Source organism: Rhipicephalus sanguineus, chromosome 3 (assembly GCF_013339695.2).
Source record: "Rhipicephalus sanguineus isolate Rsan-2018 chromosome 3, BIME_Rsan_1.4, whole genome shotgun sequence".
Lineage (NCBI taxonomy): Eukaryota > Metazoa > Arthropoda > Arachnida > Ixodida > Ixodidae > Rhipicephalus > Rhipicephalus sanguineus.
This window is the reverse complement of record NC_051178.1, coordinates 126,823,403-126,848,252: the sequence shown is the minus strand read 5'-3', so window position 1 is coordinate 126,848,252 and position 24,850 is coordinate 126,823,403. Positions and strand designations below refer to the sequence as shown.

The following is a 24,850-nucleotide window of genomic DNA, read 5'->3' as shown; positions in this document are numbered from 1 at the left end:
ATAAACATTCGCTGAACCGTGGTATAGTGAACTTGTATATGAGTACACAATCAGGGACGCCTAAATTTGCTGCTGACAGCGTTGGGATTTCTGATGCTCCTTTCTCTGCGCGCAAGCAAAATGTACATAGTTGTAAGGTTTTTTTACTGGTGTTGGTTTGCATTGAGCTCACGCGTCATAAGAACGTCTTTCAAACATTCCTTAAGCGTGTTTAGACGTGCCTTCCATGCTTACGAGTCAAGTTGGAACGAAGCTGTTGACTATCAGGGACAGTGCGGGCGTAGATTGGCTAGTTTTAAGTGTGAGGTCCCTTTACAGCTCCATTTTGATGGCCCTCGTAAAGTCTGTGGTGGATATCAGGAGCGAATCAGTAAGCAAGCCATTTACCCCAGTTCGTGAGAACGACAGAAACTTTGAAAGTGCTTTTGCAAGCCCCATGTATATATATATATATATATATATATATATATATATATATATATATATATATATATATATATATATATATATATATATATATATATATATATATATATATATATATATATATAATATGCGATATGTACATGGTCCGTTCTGTGCAGCAGCGGTTCTCACCGTTCGTCAACCTCCTAACTCAACGTAGCTAACTTTACGCAACACGCGTGTCTTTCGTGCAAAGCGCACTGCAGTGTGCGCGGCTCTTTTGCGAGCTGCGTGAGGCAAGCAGTATAAAGGCCAGCAGTGGCCACGCTTTCCTCCCTGATGGAGTTTTCTCCCGCTGAAGGCAAAGGCAGTAGTAGACGATGTGTTTAGAAAGAAGCGTTCGCACAATGCTATTGTCGCAGCGCAGTTGCCGCACGCCCCAGAAAAAAAGCCTCATCGCCAACTCCTCCCCAGCTTCGAATCTTCCACTGTTCTCAGCTCTGACTATATTCCTGGCGCGAAGATCCGCTCCGACATAAATTTGCCAGAAGGCTCTCCGTAAGTTCCGGCGAGATGTGCATGGGACTGCGAACGCACTGCAACGCACGTACAAAAAATGCTGCGCGTAGCGTTCCGCCAAGATTGTAATAACATGGAAGGCACGTCCGTTGCAGCTCCAGGTACCCTATATTTCTCGCGAAAAAAGTGTGTGCTGTGTTAAATAAAGAAGGCCTATTGTTCGGCCACATTGCAGAGTGTGCCGGCGCTCTCAGGAACCCACTGAACGTCCACTGCAACGGAGGCCTGCCTCTCGCCTATCTTCCGTTTGCCGCACATTAAGTCTAGGCTAATTTATTCGCTCCTAAACGGCTTCTAACCGTGTTTCTGTAGACAGTGAGCATGTAGCCCAGCACTCAGACAAATACTCGAGCAAGAATTAGGTTATAAAACTAGAAGCGCAGAAAAAGTGCTCTACCTGGGGCGCTGTGCAAGCACTGCGCACTTAGGCTTAGCGAATATGAAATCACAAAGAAAGAGCATTGATTTTCTTCCCTGTCTTTCACGCATGGCCTCAGTCTTTCCATTCTCTCCTCTCGTACAGACTACATTTTTTTTCTGATGTTCAAGTTCTAATGTTATTGCAACAACTTATGCGTTGAATGTCTTTCCAAAAGCCGTTGAATACTGCATCTCCTTTATAAGGAGATCATAAGCAGATCAGCGTACTTCAGAGATACCATTGAAACAACTGTTAGTATGCAAGCCGTAGTTATGTCATCCGTAACTTATTCTTTGATAACGCAGACGAGAGTTAAATGCGCTGACCTGCAATACATACTGAGCTAAAGTGTTGTGTTACAGTGTATATAATTTGCTGCTGTTCTTTTATTGTGTGCTCCGCGAGCTTTGCAATGGCAGTGGTGGTGAGAATGGTCTCTCTCTCTCTTTCCTTCCCTCTTTCTATTTCTCTCTTTCTCTTACACTGTCAGAAACAGAAAAACAAGGACCCTGCCCTACCATGGCACGATGATGTCATGAGCGTAATGAAAAGGACGGATGATGGGTTAAAATCCTATTTCGGTGCTGTAACAGCACTCGCAGTAAAAAAAATGTTGCAGTGGTTTAGCTCGGCTATGCCAGGATAACGTAGCGTTAGCAAAGGTTCAGATAATTATTCTTAGCTTTCCTTATTGTCTAGGATTAGCTTGATTATCATGCTTACTGCTCCAATGACACACACATGGTATACATATTATGTGGCACATGTATATTTATTTTGCCAGGCAGCTACTTCGGGATCCGATGAGTTAAGCTTCTCCGCTCTTCTGCGTCGTTGAGCAGCATTTGCGCTCTCCTTCTCCATGGCTATACCACACTGGCAAACGCCAGTCAGAGGCGCTATCAAGCGGCTCCAGCGCAGTGTCAGACGGCGACTGCACAGCGAAGGCGAATAGCTGCGCGCGCGCCGGCGCCAGTACGTCTACCTCGGCTACGACGTCACTCCTCTGGAAAGCGCAGACCGGCGGCAGCGAGTCGCGTGCGGCAGCGGCGGAGTGCGCGGGAGGTGCCGGCTCCGATGTGCAAGCTGTGTGACGTCACTGATCCTCGCGCATGCGCAGCACGGCTCTTGAGGAGCCACGCAAAACTGGCTCGGCAAGGCCAGTGTAGCTAACGCTACAAAAGCAGCCACTATCAGGAAGTAACGAATGCTTTTCGACGTTGAAGGTATCACTGATGATGAATTGAGGCAGTGTCGTCAGTATTATTATTGATATTTTTTTATACATTAATGCCCTCCTTGCGTTATGTAATTGCTTCCACTTCAACTGAACATTCGCCTTATACTTCCTGAAACCTCTTTACACTAAATGATATGCGCGTGGCTACCGTCATTGAATGCTCATTCTTAGGAGTTATTCTCGGCAGGAACCTAAAATATTCTAAGCGTGTCACGCACTTACGATAAAAACTAGCATACGATATTAAAATTTTAACCAGAGCATGTAACTATTTAAACACTTCGACTTTATTTATATTATACTACACTTTTATTCACAATCATATTAATTAATGTATCACTACATGAGGCAATACGTACCTAACTCATTTATCTCCCATTGAGCATATACAAAGCAAATCTCTTAGAATAATAACTTGCAGTTCCTATCGCAGTAGTGCATCTGCATGCATCTTCATTACTTAATAACTTCGGTATACTTCCTATGGCTAGTTTACTTAAATATGATCTCGCCATTACGCTGTTATTGATCCATCTTGTACCATCAATTGTATTTTGTTCTGATGCTTTTTGTAACTCTCACCCAACTAGATTTGCGTCGAATGTAAATTTTTTACTACCTGCTATCCGAAATAATTATGGACGGCGCGATGCTTACTTCTTTGCTTTATCTATATGGAATTCATCCCCACCCTATGTAAAAAAATGTTCTTCGATTGGTTTATTAAGTAAAATTGTATTCATATTTACTAAATTACTAGGTGTATATTTTTTCTTTCAATAATATTGTTAGTTATGGCATTCCTGTTTGCCTGTAACTGATTTTTTCTTGTTCAATCCGAGTTTTGCTGTAATATTAACAAATAGCATTATAGAGCTCGTTTCGCAGAAATTCTGATGTCGGCGTCGGTGTCTCATAGGATTCGTCGTCACTGTCGGCGTCGGCGTCGATGGTTGTGAGCGAAAAATCGAGAAAGGTACAAATAAATAATAAAAAATCACGCCTATTCCACGAAGTGAATGATGATGAGTGGGCGAAGCTCCGGAGGTAATCTGGTAAACCGTCAATCCCCGTAAATTTTGCCTACTAGATCATCATACAAAGACCTGACACACATACGCGGGGGTCTCATATATGACGTTAAGCTCAGGGGAACGTTTGCTGTCAGCGTTGCCGTTTTGCCTTTCGAGGGTGAGAGCGCGTTCACGATCGTTTTTATCCATGGCAGAAAGAGAATATGTGGTCTGGAACGCGCTTATACTTCATGGTCATCAGCGTCATCGTCATCGTTATCACGTGTAGTGGGTACATTCCACTATACTGGAACGCGCTTATTCTTCATGGTCACAAGCTCCGGACTCGAAGCACAACTATGGGCAGTCCAACGGGCCCGCGACGCAGCAGAGAGACTTGGTCTTTCTGTTCCGACGTGGGAGCGGCCCGCAACGTGCTAGGGCGCGTTCCGAGGGACCGAAATAAAGTTTATTCATCCATCCATCCATCAGTCGTCATCGTCATGGAACGCGCTTATACTTCATGGCCATCAGCGTCATCGTCATCGTTATCACGTGTAGTGGGTACATTCCACTATACTGGAACGCGCTTATTCTTCATGGTCATCAGTCGTCATCGTCATGGAATGCGCTTATACTTCATGGTCATCAGCGTCATCGTCATCGTTATCACGTGTAGTGGGTAGACTCCACTATACTGGTCATCAGTCGTCATCGTCATCTTTATCACATGGAGTGGATACATCCCACTATGCGTGGCTACCTACTACTACATACTACAAAGGAGGGACAGGCCCACACCCTGAGGAGCTTTCCCCCTAAAAACTTCGTTTCGCGTGAGAATCGAACCCAGGTAGGTGCTTCTGCGTGGCAAGAAGGTGTTTTACCACAGAGCCATGCAATTGCTAGAAACTGCCTCGAATTAAAACTCTATATGAATGTCATGTAGTGGGAGGAGTCGCCTTAACGCATGTAATATGCGTAGCAGAAGCGTAGAATTGCGCCAGGCGTCAAAACATGTGAATTGCGCAAACGAGCAGGTGTTTTAAAGCCCCCCCCCCCCCCCCCCCCCCCCATTAAAAAGCGCTCACACACATTGATTCATCCTCAGCAGCAAAAGCATCAACAGCTGCGTAGGTTCGCGTGTTTCCTTACGGACGCGTAGTGGGCCTTTCGCTGATTTTCAAAATGAATGATTATGGCGTAGTGGGCACTGCGCAACTATAGTTGCAGTAGGCATTCTAGGATAGTATCAAAGGGCCAATGTTACGCGCACAGACGTTCGTTTCCTTGCGGAACGTTTGAGGCATGTACCGAGAACCGAAGTGAGGCTAGCAATTGAGAAGGCGATGCGCACGGGGCGCGATTACGCTATCGCGTTCTACTCTTGAAGGCGAAGCTCAAGCGTCTTCCAAGTTTTTGCTGTTACTGCTAATCAGCTCATTTTTATTTGTAATCTTTTACAGGGGGTCCCCCTACAGCCTACTGCTTTCGGACCTCTTTCTGCATATTTATTCTGTGTGATGTTCTGCACTAATCTCTGAAATAAACTTGAAACCTTCAGTTATCAGCTTGGAGGTCTCGGGTTCGATTCCCGGCAGCGGCGGCGTTCAAATGCGAAGAGCACCCTTGCGCTTAGATTTACGTGCGAGTTAAAGAACCCTAGGCGTTTGTAATTAATACGGAGTCCCCTAGTACGGCGTGCCTGATAATCATATCGCGGTGTTGGCACGGAAAACCCGAGCAATTATTATCATCACAGTTATCACGTGTGCTCAAGGCACTGTTTTATGGCAACTCGTTTTGGTCCTGCACAAGTCATTCCTGATTTTCATTAACAGGAGCTTCGACCACTTCGACTTCGTTGCAGCCCGTCACACACCGTATCTTTTACCGACTACCATCGTAACTACAAAAATGTCAACATTACATCCTTCACCCTTATGTTTACACCGTCGTCACATCCTTCGGTTGCCTTCAGGAACCGCTTAATATTTCCTCATGAAAGGAAAGAAAGCGGCGTCACAACGTGTATGCTTCCGCATAGGCGTCGCGCTTTACGTAAGAAACCGCACACGTTTCGAACGAATGAACTTACTTAGTGTCTTGCAAACCCTGCTCTAGTGCTGAAAAGGCCGGCCATTCGCGTGCGCTGAGTACCGCGGCAGCCTTTCTACGATTAGGGTGTCGACCATCAGAGGAGGAGCGGCTCTCATTTGTCAGGAATTGGCCTCGCAGTATCACCGCGGGCTTTGTCCACTATCGCGTATTTCTTCTTTATCGTTTCATGTTACTTCCATTGTGAGCCGAAATGCGTACGGTAAAGTGGACGATCGTTACAGTGCCTTATTCTTCAGCTGGTATTCGCGGACGTCAATCTTCTTTCGGTGGTATTGCTTTCGCCTTTTCTTGGGGTTCGCTTTTCGTCGACTTGTTACTGTTCTTTTCTTCTCTCTTCACAACGACCACTGACAAAAGTCTACAGTTTCCGGAGCTTACGGACGGAGCAGACTTCCATGAAGGGGGTGACAGAGGACGTATCGCCTTTTGTTGCGCGATGAAGTATAGGCAATCAACTGGTGCGCTGAATGCTCTAAAGCCCTTTCGAGAGCTAAGGAATACGCCGCACCACGGCTGCGCATCAAATGCTTTGTCTTTTTTGTGTGTGTGTGTGAGCCGATGACACCGTATAATAAACAACAGCTCCAGGAAACTGACCAACGGTTTATTCCCAAGCACTGACATGGCGCTCTATATATTCGATCTGCGAGCGCGTAGATTTCTACGATGAATTTAACAAAATACGTTTTATCGTAAAAGGGCCTTTCAGTACCGCCATTTGCCTCTGTGCAAACTTTCACACCAATGTATTTGTTCCACTCAATGAGTGCGATACACGTTTACAATCGCTTATGAATGGCACGCCTCCGCGCAATATAGCACTGCTAACTCGAACGTTTTATGAATTCAGTAGTTATTCCTGACTGTTCAATAACTCCGCTGCATTACTGAAAACTCCTTCATTGCGTGCAGACTCCGTAATATTTGCAATGATTTAGTTCGTTAAAGCAATCCCTGTCTGCTGGCGACCTTGTACCGATCGCAAGAAATGAACAGAGTTTAAGAAGGACGGTGTGAAAATAGTCAAGCTTTTCTCATTATTACTCATACAATAGATGCTTACGCTAGACAATTATGATAGGTTTTTAATGAGTTGCGGTTTTTTCCAATTTATGATATGTAAACCAGATTATAACTACATTACAAATCAGATTTAGTCGCGAGTGGCCCGACGCTGTAATCGTATTGAGGCAAAATAGGGCTGCAGAAGAAAAAAAAAAGAATTTGTGAAAAAGAAAGCTATGTTTTAAACACTTTTCTTCTCTTAATCCTGTTGACTCCGCAACGTCATTCATCCTATTAGAGGGTTTTACGCGTGGTTACAAAACGAACGAGCAGCGGACAATGACGAAACCTTCCAAGGCAGCCAAAAAAAGCCATCGTTATGAAACACCGGACATCCCTCATTGCTTCAGCCATGCCTTAAGACGCAGTGATGGAGCATCATTCGACCCTTTACTGTACTAGACGCGCGCCCTCTGGCATCGACCCACTCTCACGCTCGAATCAGTCAAAAATGCTTGCCGGATTGCAGGAGAGCCTCAATTAGATACAAGGCAGAGAATCCAGCAAGGAAGATACTTACTGCAACGCTGAGCTCAAAGCAACAACGTCGAGAAAGATGTGAGGCGATAAAAACGCGAAGCAAGGTAATAATAAAAAAGTACTCTATCTTTGGAAACGTTGGTACAAAGTACCGCTGCCTACGCGGCTCTGAGCAGTGCGCGTAAGTACGCTCGCCTTTCATTCTTTGCTCGCCCACAACACGGGGGATGAAGAATGGCGGGAGCTGCATTTTATTAGGGACAATTTTTACGACCGTTTACGAGGCGGCGTCGTAAAAAGAACGGATTTGTGAGCATCAGTTATGGTATTCAGTATTTTTGAGGAGGCACACCAAAGCCCGCCTTGCTTCCGCATCGCCTTAACCACTAAAAGCTTCGCAAAACCGAACATCCGTACACGGAGCGGCCTCTTTCACATATGCCGCGCCGGATTTTCAGATACTCGCTGCATACTTTTTACCTCATCATGATTTCTTAACTTCAGCTGCGGCCACCGCCGACGTAAGAAACGCTCTATAGCTTATGCGCCGGACAGATTCATCGGCGACTTTACAGCGGGAAGCAAAATTGACGGCCTACAAGGAGCGTGGATGCTTCAGCCACGAAATCGCGTGGCTCAGCGTACAGTGGATATAGATCTGCCATCTCATATTTTGTGCCGGAAGCGCTCCATGAGAAAACTAAGATGGATAGGTTTCAGTGTTACCTACCGTTGGAATAGCGAGCATCCAGCCTCCCCCGTGGGTCCCGCGTAAGCAGCAGAGCAAACGCGTTGTTTTCTGTTCGGTCCTCTCAGTAACTGCGAAGAGACGTAGGCGGCAGAAATGTGTCTCAGATACTATATTTCTCTCTCTTCCACACTAAGAGAAAATAACTAATAAAGAAATCAGCGATAATGAAGATAATAATAATAATAATAAGGTGTAGATGCTGTCCTACCTATAAAGTGCGCTCTACCGGTACATCGAACATCTGTAAGCGCCTCTAGCCACTTTGTGTTCACTGTCTGTTCGTACATGGGATTTCCATGTATAACAGATGAGAATCACGATAATGAAGATAAGATGTAGATGCCACCCTACCTATAAAGTGCACTCTACATCAAACGTCTGTACCGGCCTCTCACCACTTAATATTCACTGACGGTGCATGAGATCTCCTTGTATAGCAGATGAGAATGAAGTCATCTAAGATGTTAACGTCTTGCTGCAGGTGACTGACTGTACACGGGACAAGTACAAAGCAGGAAGGAAGGAAGAAACAAGCGGAAAGACAGGTAGAGTAGCCTTCTATGCTGAGGACGGACTGGGCCAGTGTCCCAGAACCCTTTCTTCCGACAAAGGGCTATTATCAAGTCTATCTATCGTTAATATACCAAGCAGTTATTCCTATTGCGAAGGAGGCTAGTAGGAAGGTGGGGAGGGGGGGGGGGGGTTGAAGCAAGGCGTTCACGTCGCGCTCAGTTGTTATACATATACATGCGTTGACCGGCAAGTCTACGAGGCCTATTTATCTCACGAGTAACTAGCAGCTTAGTTAGTTCGCAATCAAAGCAAGGAACACTAAGACAGGACGCGAGAAAAGAACACACAAGCGCTATGTTGACTAGCATGTGTTTATTATACTGTATGCGTTTACTATCGTACTGTGCCCTTATACAAGACCAAGTCAGCATATGTGTGTTCCAGTTATTATGATGTCTTGACTCTTATGCTGTCCGTATGTGCGAATTCATCCCCACGATGGCCAGAGACATTGGAAGAACCATTATTAATTGCATTTTGGACATTTTCTTATACGTTATGATGGTGTTGTTTGATATGTGTGTTTGTGTTTTTTTACATATGTATGACTGTGTGTGTGTTTTTTTTTTTTCATCTGGTACTCTTTGTATGGTTATCTGTTGTGTTGTATGCTCGATGCATTCAAGAGCTAAGGAGTAGCTCGCGCCTTATTTGTGAACCAACATCTCCAATACATCATCTCAATAAAAAAATCAAAACAGAAGAGAGGACAAAAGGAAACTAACAGGGAAATACTTTTCTTTTTGTGCGCAGAACGCCTGAGAAAAGAAGTCAGGTAGGACAGAGCGCACACTTACAACCCGCTCGCTCTGGCCTACCTGACTTCTTTTCTCAAACCTTCTGCGCACAAAGCAAGTATTTTCCTTTTAGAATGCGATACCAACCAGCCCAAGTAGCCACCTTGTTACGAAAGGAAAGTTTTGGCACACGAATCATTTTTGTTATAATATCGCGGAAATACAGATACTTAATTTCATTTAAAGAAATTTTTAGGGAACGAATGCTCGCACGATCAGAGTTGTCCCGTTAAACCTTGAAAGAAATCAATATGTCTCGAGTGTATGCGCTGGCGACAGCGCAGCGCACTGTATATTTCCGCAGGTTTCAAATCGCGAAATATTAGATAGGCACCCTCGCAAGAGCAATGGAAACATATTGGAGGCTTTCGATATTATGACTGCGTGAGCGTTCCTTTTGTATATATTATAAAGTTTTGTACAGATAAAACTGAATACCTCGCTGCGACGTTGTAATAAGTGATTTCATGCGCCGAAATTTTTTTTCGTCATCTTTTTTGTTTCACTTGTCTAAAAAGGCACATAATCATAATAAACGCGTACGCTTCGTTACTCAGCTCATTTTTTACGTGGCCTCTTCTCGTATCCAGTCATATAAAGCTGGTTGCCGTGCGCCATTCCCCTGTGCGAGCCTTTTTGTGTACTTCACCGAAAGAGTATTATCTTAACCAATAATTCCTTCGCACCAATTAGAGCGACCGCGGTAAAACCTCAATGCCTCGTCTATCTAAGATTTCTTAAGGGCTCCAAAAACATGTCGCAAACGACAAAAAGACACGCATGCTTTTCGGGCACAAAATGTTCTCTATGTCGCGGATAAACCAAGTAACCGAAAGAGACCCTATTAACTTATATAACGTAAGCTCACACACGCTCAAACGTACAGCTAACGATCCTAAATTCAATTTGTGCGCAGAAGCGAATTTTACAAAGTAGCAGGTTCTGATGGCTTCTACTTACATGGACGCGGTTATAGCGTTTCTTCGAGCACATGACATGTAATTTCATCATATCCATCAAAAGGAGCGCGCTATTCATGTCACAAAAAAATGTACAAGTTATTAGTGGGGTGACTCTCTCTCTCTCTCCCTTTCTCTCTAATTAGAGCAGTTACGTAATGAACCAACGCAATCAAAAGAGACCCTAATTTCATTCGCTTGAGCATTAGATCAGCCTGTCGTGCCTCCAAGCGCAATTCACGTCACGTGCGTTTGACAAGTGCCACCATGACTGTTTTCCTCTGTCACAGTGGTATTGGCCTCGAGGAGTTACGGAGTCGCCCTCTATCGGACGCGCCTCGATTGCGTGCTAGGCAGGATACCGCCGGCGCGCTCCCCATAGGTTTTGCTGTCGGCGCTCTACAAAAACACCTCGCGGAAGCCCTCCAGGGCATTTCTGTAAGCACTTTCGAAATGAACTGTGTTCTTTACTGTCAGAAAAAATCATTTTCGACGAACTGAAAGCACAAGATAGTCTACAGTCGCTGTCTCTTTGCAGAAAACCGAGCACCCGCTTCACGCTCACCGCGTTGGAGACCCCTAAGCCGGCTTCTTGCGTGAAAGGTAGTCACTCGCTGAGTGCAAACTGTGTGAAATATCTCGTTAGAGTAGACTGCCTGTATAACCAAACGGAGAATAACAGAAAGAAGCCTCAAGCCAGCGGTCGCACGGGTTCGCGACGACTGACGGTGCCTCTGCATGTATGAGCGTCTGCATGTATGTTCGTACTGATGGTTTCGCTTTTGCTACGAGCGCGTTTTGGCACCGCGCTGTGAACTTTAGGCCGCAAAATATGAGAATTTGTGAGTAAACAAACCTACTGTTGCGCGGACGCTATCAGAGTAGTTCAAAAACAATTTCCTTACAACTGCGGTTTCGGTGCGCATGGCAACTTTGTGATCTGCCGTCCCGACGATTGAGTGTTTTTTTTCTTCTTTTTCGGTCTAAATTCGGGTACGTTTCAATGTCATTTGACAAGTTGTCTCGCACTGCGTATTGATCGGTCTTCTCAGCGGGCAAATGCCGCTGCTTCTGTTTCTTTATTCAGCGCATTCCTTTCGTTTGGTGCTCACGCAAAACGTGAGCAAATTGCGACGCCTTTTTTTAATGCTCCTTAATTATCGTTCCGTTTGCATTCCATTGAACTTGCCGCTCTCTGTCATCAACAAATTCATAGACCAAAGCTTCACCACTTCGAGATTGCTGGTGGAAGGAGAACCAGTCTACGAGACCGAGCATGTAGTAGCATGCGACATCTAGGAAAAGAAAGAAAATACAGTAACGTTTGCCGGACTTGTTCTGCAAACGTCGGCTGTGAACTAGGACCCACATGAACTTGAAATAGCGGTGAATAAAATAGAAGGTATTGCAGCAACCAGCAGCCGCAAAACAGGATAGTAATTATTTGGCGTGTACCCCAGCAATTTTGGCAGCAGTGTCGTGTCTAACGCCACACAGGGTGGCATCTTTCCCACGTAAATAAATGAGGCTCCAAGAAAATACATGGGGTTGGCCGGTGGGCCGATCATCGGTGGGCCGATCACGGAGGCAATGCAAAATTTATGAAGCAATGCATGCCTCATCAAATGGGAAGGTTGCCCGTCGGCGTCCCGCGTCGGCGGCATCAACACGAGTGATACAAAAAATAATCGTCACGTGATGGTGTCACCATATGACGTCATCATGACGTCACAGATCGCCAAGATATGCAGCGTCATTATGACGTCACATTATGTGACGTCACATGATGACGTATTCACACGTCATGGTCGCTTTGCATTGCCTCCGCGATTGGTCACGGAGGCCGTGCAAAACCGCGTTAGGTGCAGAACCCTTTTGGAGGGGGGCGCGGGAGAATCAGTACAACTACTCACAAGAAGAAGATGGCTTTCGCCTGCTAGTCATCTGTAACAAATGCATAAGGGACCCTGTGCGTTTTTTAATTCAACGTATCTAAACAATGACTTGCGCATCTGCAGCCGATTTTGTGGACGCTGAGCACGGGGCCGACGATCAAGAGGTCGCATTGGAGGGTTCTGAGATGGCATCGCACGTGGTAAAAGGTAGCGCTTTTACCATCCTGTGGCAGATAAGCATCATTTGCCGGCGGGAAGCGCGCGCGAGCCATCGTCTCAGTGCGCGCTGTCTGCTACTCACCGAACATCGCAGGCCCGACGCAGTAACAAAAGTCTTCGTCGCGGAAGTGCTTGTTGCACACAAGACTAGTAGCGGATGGCTACTTGCTGGTTCTTAGCTTTACAACCCATGCTTCACGCTGTTTCTTGTCCCGCGGTTACCAGTGCAGACTGACACTGGGCTCCTTTGCGTAAGCGCGACACTGCGGCACCGAGCGGTAGAGCCCCATGTTCGTCGCCTTCGGAGGCAGCCACTCTATTACAATGGTTTCAATTGAGTAGAAAATGAGAGGAAACTTCCGAATTTGAACAGGCCGCAGCGCATGTGGGACTTGAAACTCGTTTTCAAAGCACGCGGCAGTGCGCCACAAGCAGCCGACGCGGCCGCTGAGACCACGTGATCCTGCCAAGCACGTCACGCCGACGGTGGCGCCGGCGTTTCCAGTGGTGGGCCTCGAGGCCAATACAACACGTCACAAACTGAAGGGCGATGCACGTCGCCGTTGTCATTTAACGAGTGTAGAAGCGGCCCACCCGCCGTAGTGCGGCGGCGTGCGAGTGTCGCGTGGCGCCCCCTCACGTTTGGGATCGCGACCCTTTCGGAGGCGGAGGCGAGCCCGGCAGAGAGAGGGTGAGCGCGAAAGCGGTCGAAGGTGCGCCGCTCGTGGCTACAGGGCTTCGCCTCCACTTGTTGACGGGTAGCCAGCGCTGGGAGATGTGGTCCTTCCGGGACCTCGCCGCTTCGATCTCGCGAGCGTTAACGCCGCCGCCGACGGCCGTCATCGGTAGTGGAGCAACCACGCGGTGTCCCGGAAAGCAGCAGCAGACGACACCAACGATGCCATCCGAAATCGCCTTCGCTCTCCGTTGAAGAAGTTAGAAAAAACGCATAGAATGCAGCGCTGCTTCTCTTGCATTTAGACTTCGTGTGCATATGTTTACGCGCGCCGCGGTCGCGCTTTGAGAAAGGAGTTACGGGTTGTTGCCCGGTGATAAAAGACACTCTCGACTGCTCCTCGTCTGCCTGCTCACTCTTGTGCGGACAGCAGGTTTCGTGTATATTGATTTATTATCGTTTCACAGCCCGGTGCACTGGATACATAGCTGCGATGTTTGACGCACGCGCCTGGATTCTGCGCTGGGCGCTCGCCAGTCTTGTTCTTCACGGACCTCGGCCGGGATTAGCGCATGAAGGTGAGCACAGCAACCCTTGCGTTCTCAAGAACTATCACTAGTTTTTTTTTTTTTTTTTTAAAGAAGAAAGCTCTCGCAAAATTTTATAACTTACCCTGAGACGCTCGCTCAATAGCATATCTTTGTTCCTCTCAATAGCTGCTGGTTTTTTTTTTCGCTCGTGGAGGAACACGGCGCATACGAGTCCCTTGAACAGCTGGCAAAACACGAGTTCGTGCCGGCTGTTTTTTTTTCTTTTTGCATACAGCATATGGCGATGAAGAATAGTCTGGATCATTGTCCCAAATGCAAAGCGAAAATAAATTAACAGCATTGCAATAACGACCCAAAAGTTTGATAACTTACATACTACGCGAAAAAAGGCGGCTGCAAGTGTCCCTTCATTTCTAAATTAAAAATGTTGTTTCCGTAAATTTATGTTCGCCTAATGCTCATTAGAAGCCGCGTTGTATACTTCCGCGAAGTACTAATAATAACTGTATGGGTTTAACGTCCCAAAACCGCGAAATGATTATGAGGGGCGCCGTAGTGGAGGGCTCCGGAAATTTCGACCGCTTGGGGCTCTTTAACGTGTATCTAAATATAAGCACATGGGCCTCAAGCATTCTCGCTTCAAGCATTCTCGGCCGGGATTCGACGCCGCGACCTTCGGGTCAGCAGTCGAGCGACATAAGCACTAGACCACCGTGGCGGGTTATTTCCGCAGAGAGCAAAATGGTCTTGCTGTTTTCTTATGGTCCCAGTAATGGTCTGCAAAATATACCTGTATAATTAGGGATTATATTCCTATATGTTCCTAGCAGAGGCATCAGTTATGGAGGGGGCTGCAGGTGGGGGCTCAGTTGAAGTGATGTTCTTGAGAGTGGCCGCACGCAGTTCTTACTAAGGAGTCATTCATACAAAACCTATAAACCTGCGTACAAAAGGAGTCATTTCACGTGGCTCTATCCCTTTCTCTTATTATGTGCCGAACCACAAACATTGCTCAAAACGTAAGTGGAACGCCGTTCCGACTGCTGGAAAACAATGAGCATAGAAATCTTACTTTATCACTCACTTAGTCTACGCACATGTTTGTTGATTGGCATTCGTGACTACAATCGCGGAGTGCCATCTCGTTCACGACAAACAAAAGAAAGTTGTGCTTTGCTGACCATAGGAGGTGTTCTCTAAGAGTAGGTAGACACCAGGGGTACATTTTCATTTTAGCCTTATGAAATAAAGGCAATACAAATGCGCGCGGATGTCGACGTATAACACTCGTTGAACAATACGGTCGCACAATTTTGACACGTTAGGGCCACCAGAATGAAGCATAAAAACGTGCGCAATCCTTTTTTTTTTTGATTTTGAGTTTGTTTTCTTTGCCTTCGGGAAGGGGCAGGGCACAATTATTATTTTGACTCTGTACAACAAGTCATGAGAGGCGCCCGCAGTGGAAGGGTTGGTATCTTGAACGCGGGCTTAAATATAACTACGTGAGCTTTATTTTAAATTTCTCTTCAATAAATATGTGACCGCGGAACTGGGACATTGAATTTATTCTTTTTTCTTCTTTTTTTTTTCTTTTTGTTGCGATAAGGCTTGCCACGGCGACATAATACTCTCTGCATATATGTGTATTATATTTGTGCTGTAAGGACAGTGTTTTTTACGAATTGAAGTTGTGTCTTGTAGTACCAGTTATCGTGTATCCACTTCCCTTGAATTCTGCCAAATAATGCATAGCAACTGATACATAATGGTAATACTGCCAATAAGCAAGTTTCTGGTCATTTCGTAATAACTGAAAAGAGGAACAAAGGAAAAAGTATCTTACAAATAAAAATATATTTTACGAATATATGAGTGAAAGGAATAGATTTTTATTCACGAATTTTTCTGTGGTGGTCCGTACGGTTCCATGTTATCTTGCTCCAGGCCTCTCGGCTGAATGAAATGTGAATGCTAGCTATAGCGGGCAGAATGCGGGCGGCTTCTCCAGATAAATCGCGTGAATTCGTGGTAAAATTCTTTTTTTCTCTCGTTAGTTTGTGGTAAGTATCCCAGGCTGCCCCATTTGACCAGGGCCGCCAGGGTCTGTATGCTTTGCCGCATCGCTTTACGACTATGCGGCAAACGTGACTTTAAAACGTTAAAAGTTAAGCTTCGTGCATAAAACTCTTTGCTACTATTTAACTTACGGGAGTCCCTGCAGTGTGCTAGCTGCTGATATAGCAGTCGTCGTGAGGACAGGCAAAAATCGTTGCATTATTTAAATGAAGTCGGTCTCGTTGCGTGCACGCAGCGCGTTAAGCCACTGTGTAAACATTTGTTCACGCCAGTTCCCTCTAATGGTGAGAAAAAGAAAATAATGCTGTACAACATGCATTGAGCTCCGAGTAAATGGATCCCACTGCACACATAATGCGGACGAATTCCTCTTCAATATGTTGCGCATCGCAACGTGAGACTACTTTTATGAATACTCTTTGTTCGACGAGATCTTAAGTTAGCGCCGTTTCGAAAGCAGCAGCTTCCTTCCCTTCCGCATAACGGCTGTTTTCGTTATTTGCCTTGTGCACATGCTTTTGAGAGACAGTTTCTTTCATTATACTTCGTATCACAAGTCGTCTTTGCAGCATAATAAATAGCTGCTTAACTACTCTGTATAACAACGAGGACTCGTAATAGAATGCAGGAAACAGCGTACTACCACGTCAATCTCTTTCAACGGTGTCAGTAACACCCTAGCATAATATGACGCTGATACCTTTACATTTTTTTTCGGTTCCATAGAAGTGTGAAGCGTTAACATGCCTCCTTGTGTGGGATATTTCATTGTATAATAATATAACCTCGAATAATATTTCGCTACCATCTATTTATGTAATGCGCAGCCATGGACTCTTAAGGGATAGCAAAAGATGATGTGATGATGATGATGATGATGATAAGACATATGAACCTGATATATCAGTGTTATACATAAATGTTCAACCCTGATGCATTTGTAAGTGCCACTCATATTAAGGCTCAAGAAGAGAAAGCGCGGAGAAGAGGGCTGCGGATCGATGTCGCTGGCGACGAGTGATCGTGCGCACGCACCCGCAGACCCGATCACGTGACGGTCGTGGTCAATTGGTCAGGCGAGTGCCAGGACACGGCAGGAAAACGATCTTGGACAGACGCACTCAGCAGCAAGTGGACCGGAGGCATCGAGCGAAAGAGGCCGAGCGCGGACTGGAAAGATCGGGAAACTGCCTGCTTCTATGGTGTCATTGCCATCGAGCTATAGATGGCCGCCGCATGGTGCCACTGGTCACGTCAGGAGGCCAACCATTACGAGACGCAGGCGTGCGTGACGCGTTTTCTGGGGGAACTTCATATGCGCGCTCGGATGGGTTCTTGCCTACGTTTAAAATTTGTTCGGTGAATTTCGTCCGACGCTTTCTTTTTCTTTTTGTTACATGCACTATCGCGCTCGCGCGTTGTGCGTACATCACGTGCCCGTTGTTACATCACTCGCCCTTGGGCCCTTAGCTTTACGGTGATGCTCGTGATGTGTATTCGCAATATAATTGATGCTAAAAATCACGCATGCGGTGCACTCCGTAGCTCACGCAAATTCGTTTGTAAGAAATGCCTTTTACCCAACCTCGGTGTTGTACATATGTTAGCGAAGACTGTTAACCAACGGAAAACAACATTTGCAAACTAACAACTTTAGCATTCATTCCGAGGCAAAAATTCGTGAAATTAGGTCATGTCCAAATGTAAGGGCGAGTCAGTTTTCGGTCAAGCAGAACATGCATTTAGTTTCGTTAGCCTTTGGCTAACGAAACCAAAAGGGAGGGAATGATGGTTTTCTTTAGGGATGTGGAAAGATTTCGTGTGTTTCTTGGAAATCTAGTCGCTTGGAACACGCAGCGCAATGACTGCAGAGTATGCGACACGGACCTCTCATTACGGAAAAAAACAAACATCAACAGGATGACAGGAATGTTGACGACTGTTGCATGTTAAAGGCGTGTAACATTACTTTAACTGCCTCCCAGGCATTTACACAGAGCTGCCGATGGCGTATCCACACACACGCACACACGCACACACGTACACTCGCTCGCTCGCTCGCTCGCTCACTCACTCACTCACTCACTCACTCACTCACTCACTCACTCACTCACTCACTCACTCACTCACCTCACTCACTCACTCACTCACATCACTCACTCACTCCCTCACTCACTCACTCACTCACTCACTCACTCACTCACTCACTCACTCACTCACTCACTCACTCACTCACTCACTCACTCACTCACTCACTCACTCACTCACTCACTCACTCACTCACTCACTCACTCACTCACTCACTCACTCACTCACTCACTCACTCACTCACTCACTCACTCACTCACTCACTCACTCACTCACTCACTCACTCACTCACTCACTCACTCACTCACTCAAGGTTGTCAAGCGGTTCCAATTTCTCTTTATTGTGTGCATGATTTGCTCAAACAAGAACTATTCTCCGTGCTGATGTTTCACGAAAACTAGAACAACACATTCCGAGTATGCATTTAAGCAACTGTTAAGACAACGTTACATGATGCTATCATCGCTTGAAGTTGACCAGACGTCTTAAACTGTGGATTCGTACAAGTGCAAGTTCTTTCTACTTTGGAAACACTGCAAAAACGACGATGCGAAGTAGTAAGTAATTGGTCTTACTTCGCACACAGAAAAGATAATTTTGAAGGTGCCTAGCCTGCCACAAGGTAAGGCAAAAAAGAACAAAGACACTAAAGATGTAAAACAGAACACATGAATAAGATGCGAGAGAACATTAGCTATGCAAACGACGATGTTGACTCTAGCTATGCCTCGTCAAAGAAAGACAATGCACCTTCTAAAGCCGGCTACCTTGTTTAAACAACCTTTTCTTCATAGTGAGGGTGACTTTTTCATGTTCCTTCCCCGTTTACGAAGAAGCAGCCTGTTTTTATTTATTAATGTCATTGCTTTCGCTGAATTAAACACTCGACGACTTGGTTGTGCAAGTAAGTGAGGATCAGCGGAATTGATGGTTCATACTAATAGAAAATTCTGCCCTTAACTTGATTAAAGACTAAGTGCACCCCCCCTCCCCCCATCTCATCTTTCCTGTTCAGCAAAAGAGCCCGAGTTTTAAGCACATAAGGGCTCCTGTTTCGAACCTCTAGGGACTCCTTCTCGGGTTTATGAGCGGTGTCCACCGGCATACGCCAGCGTCATCAATATATCGCAGTCTCTGTTGGTTAAAGTACTGACTAGTACTCGCGCATGCGTGATCGTAAATGAGACTGCACGGCGAGCATTACTGCCGCAGTGTTAAGACGGCATAATTGAATGCAAGTGGTAATAATTATTTACCGCCGCTAAACGCGTACGCAGTAGAGGAGCAGAGCAGGCACCGAAGCTTTGTGCATAATCACGCTCACTATATGCATAAAGGCAGGGGTTGCTCTCACATCAAAACACGTCATCAGAATTGATTGCTACCATTACATAAAGTCACGTCCTCTGCACACTTTAAACGAGACACAAATTTGTTAAAGTGCGCTTTTAACGTTATGTTTTCATCTAAGAAAGCGGTGGGAAAAAGTTACCAATGGAAAAAGTTACCATTGGTTGTCAGGTTGTCCTCGCACAATCGATGGTTTGATTTGAGGGTTGTTACAAGTTTAGCACAGATGAATAATTTAAGTGTTGACGTGCCAACTTTGAAAAAAAGCAACGAAGTGTTCAAGAGGCATTTCACGTGATTTATAAGCCGCTCAAAACGCGCTTTCAAAGCTGCAGTGCCAGTGTTCAATGCACTCGTGGGGCACATATTTGTGTGAGCTTTACGTTGTCGTGCTGCAAACACGGCAACGTGTTTGTTAGTGCGTGTCTGCTGTCAAGATTTAGTTACAACGTACCTCCGCCAAGCCGTCACCTGCCGGCTTCTCACTGAAAAGCCCGACGTGTCGCCGCATGCGCCCAAAGTTCGCTGCGGCAGGCAGCTCTCGATCAGGCGACGCCTTTCTGGTTAGGTATGGTAAAGTCCCGCCACGTTCCGTAATGATGGAGCGGCCCATCGCTTTCCAGGCGGATAACAAAGTGTCAAAAGCCCTTCAACTTTCCCTGACAGCTCTTGTATCACCAACGCTTTCAAAAGTGATGCATAGTATTTTGGCGCAGTTTTTTGGGACTATACAATTCTTTTGTATGTATCGTTATCCGGCACGAAATAAAGTGCTGTATGCAGTTTTTGTACACTACTTATGTGAAAGCTTCGTAGATTCATGCTTATGTGCAGATCCACCTGTAAATCAATGGAAAGTACTTCTACCCGTCAGTGAAATAAAGGTAGCGAGGTAAGAAACTGGAAAATGCACAGACCTTTTCATCGTCGTCCGTCTTATTCGCGCGCTATTTTTTTTTTCATACAGTGCGCATGCACCAACCATCTCAACTATTCGCACCACTGTACTGTCTATCAAGAGAGTTGGCTATTGCATTATTTTGAGAAAGAAAATAGAGCGAAATATCTTTTTAAACGGCATCTTTTCTTGTGCATTTTTTACTCGCCCCTGCAGAAATAGGAGGTGAATGTAATATACAGTTCACGCCAGTAATTCATCCACTTCATTTTCAACGAAAGGACTACGTCTTTGTAAATGGTAAATCCATAGCTCCTGTGATTAGTTCATATTGAAAGTGCCTACAATATCTTTAATGCTCTTTTTAATGGAATGTAAACATGTCATTTGATATAGCGAGTGTTATAAGTTCGTCTGCAAAAACTGAAAAACTGCTGTTGGAAATTAACGCTGTGTATCGTAAAGTATTCCTTCTTCTGTGTGTCCCTGTGTTGCAGTGCTACAACAAATTAGAATATGTCATGTACAAGTATTTTGTCCTTTTGCTACGCAGAATATACATAAAGATCTCTGTTCAGACACTGAACGACAGAAGTGTAGAGAATGTTCAAGGGTATCAGTATGCAGAGCATAAAGTTCCTTAATCTAGTTCCACTTACGAAAGATTTTTTCGAGTGATTTAGCAAGGACACTGATACGAGTCTGCATGCTGATATTTGTTAACAGCGAAGATGTTCTTGGTCGAGCCTTTCATGTCCGGAATCAGTGGTAACGGTTGTGGGCGTAATAAACGGGTATGCGCCACAGACAATGGGTAAATCCCACTACTCACCACTGGTCCATTAAAAATGAAGGCAGCAGTTAGCCCAACAAACGGGTGTGTGGCACGGAAATCTGTGTGGCCTATCATAAAACTGTCATCTTCATAAACGCGCATGTGCCACAGAAATTGGGTAAGTGCCACTACACACAACTACCACTAAAAAGGGAGAAGGCAACAGTTAGCCCAACAAATATCGTGTGCGTTACCATAGTCAAACCACCGTCACATGATACTTTGTGGTTATAAAAGGTGCTGGCTATACTATAGTATCAAACCTTTATAAAGAGTGTTTAATAAAGAGCATTGCTACAACATATCGGAGTAACTTAAGCGAAGGCTTCTTTGTAAACCTGTGTATAAGAGTGGCATGCTCAAGATGCAACAAAACTATACTACCATCTCAAAGCTTAACAAAGAGTGTTAAATAAAGAGCAGTCATAGAACATATCTGGAAGGCTTGCAAAACATAGAAATGCGCTAGCCTGACGAAGGGAACGCCACAAGCTTCGCCGTTTCATCGTCGTCCGCGAAGCGGAGCTGGTTGAATTTTTGTTTTTGAAAGAAAACATCCGCTTTCCGAAATGAAAACCTGATTTAAAAATAAATGAATGCGCTTTGCTAGCATGAACCGTCTTCATCCTACGGTCGTTAATGTTGTTCAGTCACCACCGCATGATATTTCAGAAGGAAAGGAAAACGGGAGAGAGGAAAGACAGGGATGTTAACCAGTTTGGCATAACCGGTATGCTACCCTGTACAGGGGGAAGGGATGGGGGAGATCGAAAGAAGAGTAAAGAAAGAGAGAAAGAGAGGGGAACACACACGCACACACATAACGTCACAGCGCAGAGCGGCAGTCTTGTGCGTATGCGGCATCATTAAAAAGTCTACAGCCGCTCGTGTAAGTCTGTTGGTCCTTAGGAATTTGAGCATGCCTTGGTTGCTTGAACTCTCGATGACTTATCAGGATGACATTGGAGAATCGTGTCTATGTGCCAACGGTCTGTTGTGAAGATGAGCGAGAGCGAATACCAGGGATCGCCTCTGCGCAGCGTAGCGAGGACAGTCGCAGAAGATATGTTGCAAGGTCTCCTCGGTGCCGCAGGCGTCGCAAAGAGCGTGTCGGCCATCCCTATTCGAAACGAATATGACTTCGTGAAAGCCACTCTTAGCCTAAGCGGCATAGCAGAGTGGCCTCTCTTCGGCGGAGTCCAAATGGTATTTGAAGTCGCCGCAACTCGTTTAGGTGTGTTGCCGATAGTTTTGGCTTCTTGACGTATTCAGTGTTGAGTGCGAAATATTCTTTGCGATCCTTTGAAGCATGGCAGCAGCATCAGACCTTGAAAAGCGGTATAGCATCTTCCTTGTCTCCTTGCAAAGCTGACCGAGCAGCATTATCGGCATGTTCGTTGCCAAGCACGCCGCAGTGACTTGGCAACCATTGAAATGTCACTTGGTGTCCCTTCTCGAATGACGTATGAATGAGGTGTCTTATCTCGAATACCAGTTGTTCATTGGTCCACGGCCGCATGGCTGACAGAGAGATTGTAGGGCTGCTTTGGAGTCACTAAAATTGACCATCTCTGGGGTTGTTCGCGATTGATAACACAAAGTGCAGCGCGAAGAGCTGTCAGTTCAGCAGCCGTTGATGTTGTTGGGTGGTCGGTCTTATAGCTAACAGTTATACCTTTCGCTGGGACAACTACTGCCCCGGACGAATCACGGATGGTCGTTGAGCCGTCGGTGTAAACATGTATGTGGTCGGTGTATTTCTCGTGCAGTAGAAGCAGAGATAGCTGTTTCAGGACAGGCGATGACAAATCAGATTTTTTCTTGATTCCTGGTACACTGAGATGCACTGCAGGACGAATTAAACACCAAGGTGGAATCGATGGTTTGGATGCGGGGCTGAAGCCTGACGGTAGGTTGGCGGAGTAGCTCCAGATTGTTGCGCAGTATGATGCTAGCGGTCTGAGGGCAGTGTTGCCAGGTGGTGGTTAGGAGCTCGAGCAAAATGCCTTATGTGAGCTCTCAAGGCTTCTAACGCAATGTGCGTTTGTATTGGTATATCCTTGGCGATGGCAATAGTCGCCTCTGTTGGCGCACATTTGGGCAGACCTAGGCAAACTCTGAGTGCCTGAGCTTGTGCAGCCTGTAGAACGCGAAGATTTGTCTTGCAGGTGTTGGTTAGTACAGGCAGACTATATCTCAGAAACCCAAGAAAGAGTGCTCTGTATAATTCCAACATTGCATCTACTGACATGCCCCAGTTTTTCCCTCCCAGGAACTTGAGCAGCTGGCAATGACCGTCAGGCGCTTCTTCAAATAGGCCACGTGTGGGCTCCAATTGAGGTTTCTGTCAATAATTATGCCGAGAAATTTGTAGGGTTCTGGCATAAGAAATCGACTGCCCGTCAATAGAAAATGGCATATGGTGTCATTGGTTTGCGCGTGAACGCCACCAATGCACATTTCTCCGGGGATATTCTGAGGCCTTGTTTGCTAAGGTAGTGCGCTGTCAATGTTGCAGCCTTTGAAGTCTCGCACGTATTTGAAGTCGTGTAACGGCTGAGGTCCAGACACATATGTCGTCTGCGTATATAGAGATCTTGATCGTACTTGGCAGGGATTCGAGAAGTTGAATGAGTGCGAGATTGAATAGTATGGGACTGAGTACTCCGCCTTGAGGAACGCCTCGGCAGGTATAGCGTAGTGTGGTGGGGCCGTCTTCGGTGGACACAAAGAATGACCTTGCAGACAGGTAGCTACCAATCCATCAAAGAACTCGACCACCAAGGCCAACCACTTCAAGCGCATCGATAATAGCCTCGTGTAGAACATTATCATAGGCGCCTTTCACATCCAAAAACAACGCTGCAGATAGTCGCTTACGTGATCTCTGCTGTTGAACGTACGTAACGAGATCAAGAACATTGTCTATGCATGAACGGTCACGTCGGAAACCAGCCATAGAGTTTGGATAGATCTTGTAGTGTTCGAGATACCACTCCAGGCGGCCATATATCATTCGTTCCATTATCTTCCCCACGCAGCTGGCCAATGCAATAGGGCGATACGAGGCAAGGTCAAGTGGGGACTTGCCTTGCTTCAGAAGTGGTACTAATCGGCTTGTCTTCCATTCGTCGGGAACGTTGCCCTCTTGCCACGAGTTGTTGTAGAGCCGCAGTAGTTCTCCCAGCGCGGCCTCACCAAGATTGCACAAGGCTCGGTACGATATGCCATCTGGCCCCGGAGATGAAGAACACCTGCATGAAGCCAGTGCTGCCTCGAGTTCCTCCATTGTAAAAGGAAGGTCCATTCGGCTATCACGGGAACAAGGGATGGCACACCCGGCAACGGGATCTGGACGAACCGCTTGGTCAGCGATCCTCGCGCAAAAATCTTCTGCAACTTCGATGTCTTGTCGCTTTTGAAAGAGTGCCAGCGCCTTGAAGGGAAAGCGCTGTTCAGGATGACAGCGCAGACCACGCGCCGTCCTCCATATTTGAGAAAGGGGCTTGTGAGTGTCTAATGTCTGGCAAAACGTTGTCCACCGTTGAGAGGCCAATCTGTCCATACGACGCTGGATTTTCTTTTGCATTCGCCTGGCTGTCCTGAGGTCATGTATGGACTTGGTACGTCCGATATCGTCGTTCCGCACGACGGCGAAGCGTTCGAAGTCGTTCCAATTCTGTTTCGAAATCGTTTCGCTTAGAAGGAATCACGATCGGGCGCGTTTGCGTCTTGTGCTCTTGATTGCTTGCTCTAGCCCAGTGGGCAGGCCCGCTTGGCAAACATTTTCCATATCAGACTGGAAAGTGGTCCAATTAGTCATTCTGATGGTCTTCTGTAGACAAGACTTGGAG

General features: G+C 46.0%; 1 protein-coding gene across 1 annotated transcript in view; it reads left to right on the top strand.

Annotated features, from left to right (window-relative positions):
- Positions 1–13,206: 13,206 nt before the first annotated feature.
- LOC119385822 (hemicentin-1) overlaps positions 13,207–24,850 on the top strand; it is a 204,522-nt gene continuing 192,878 nt past the window's right edge. Inside the window, exon 1 of the mRNA XM_049414123.1 lies at positions 13,207–13,772. Coding sequence (XP_049270080.1) covers positions 13,688–13,772 — 85 coding nt within the window. The 5' untranslated portion in view covers positions 13,207–13,687. The remainder of the gene's footprint in view (positions 13,773–24,850) is intronic.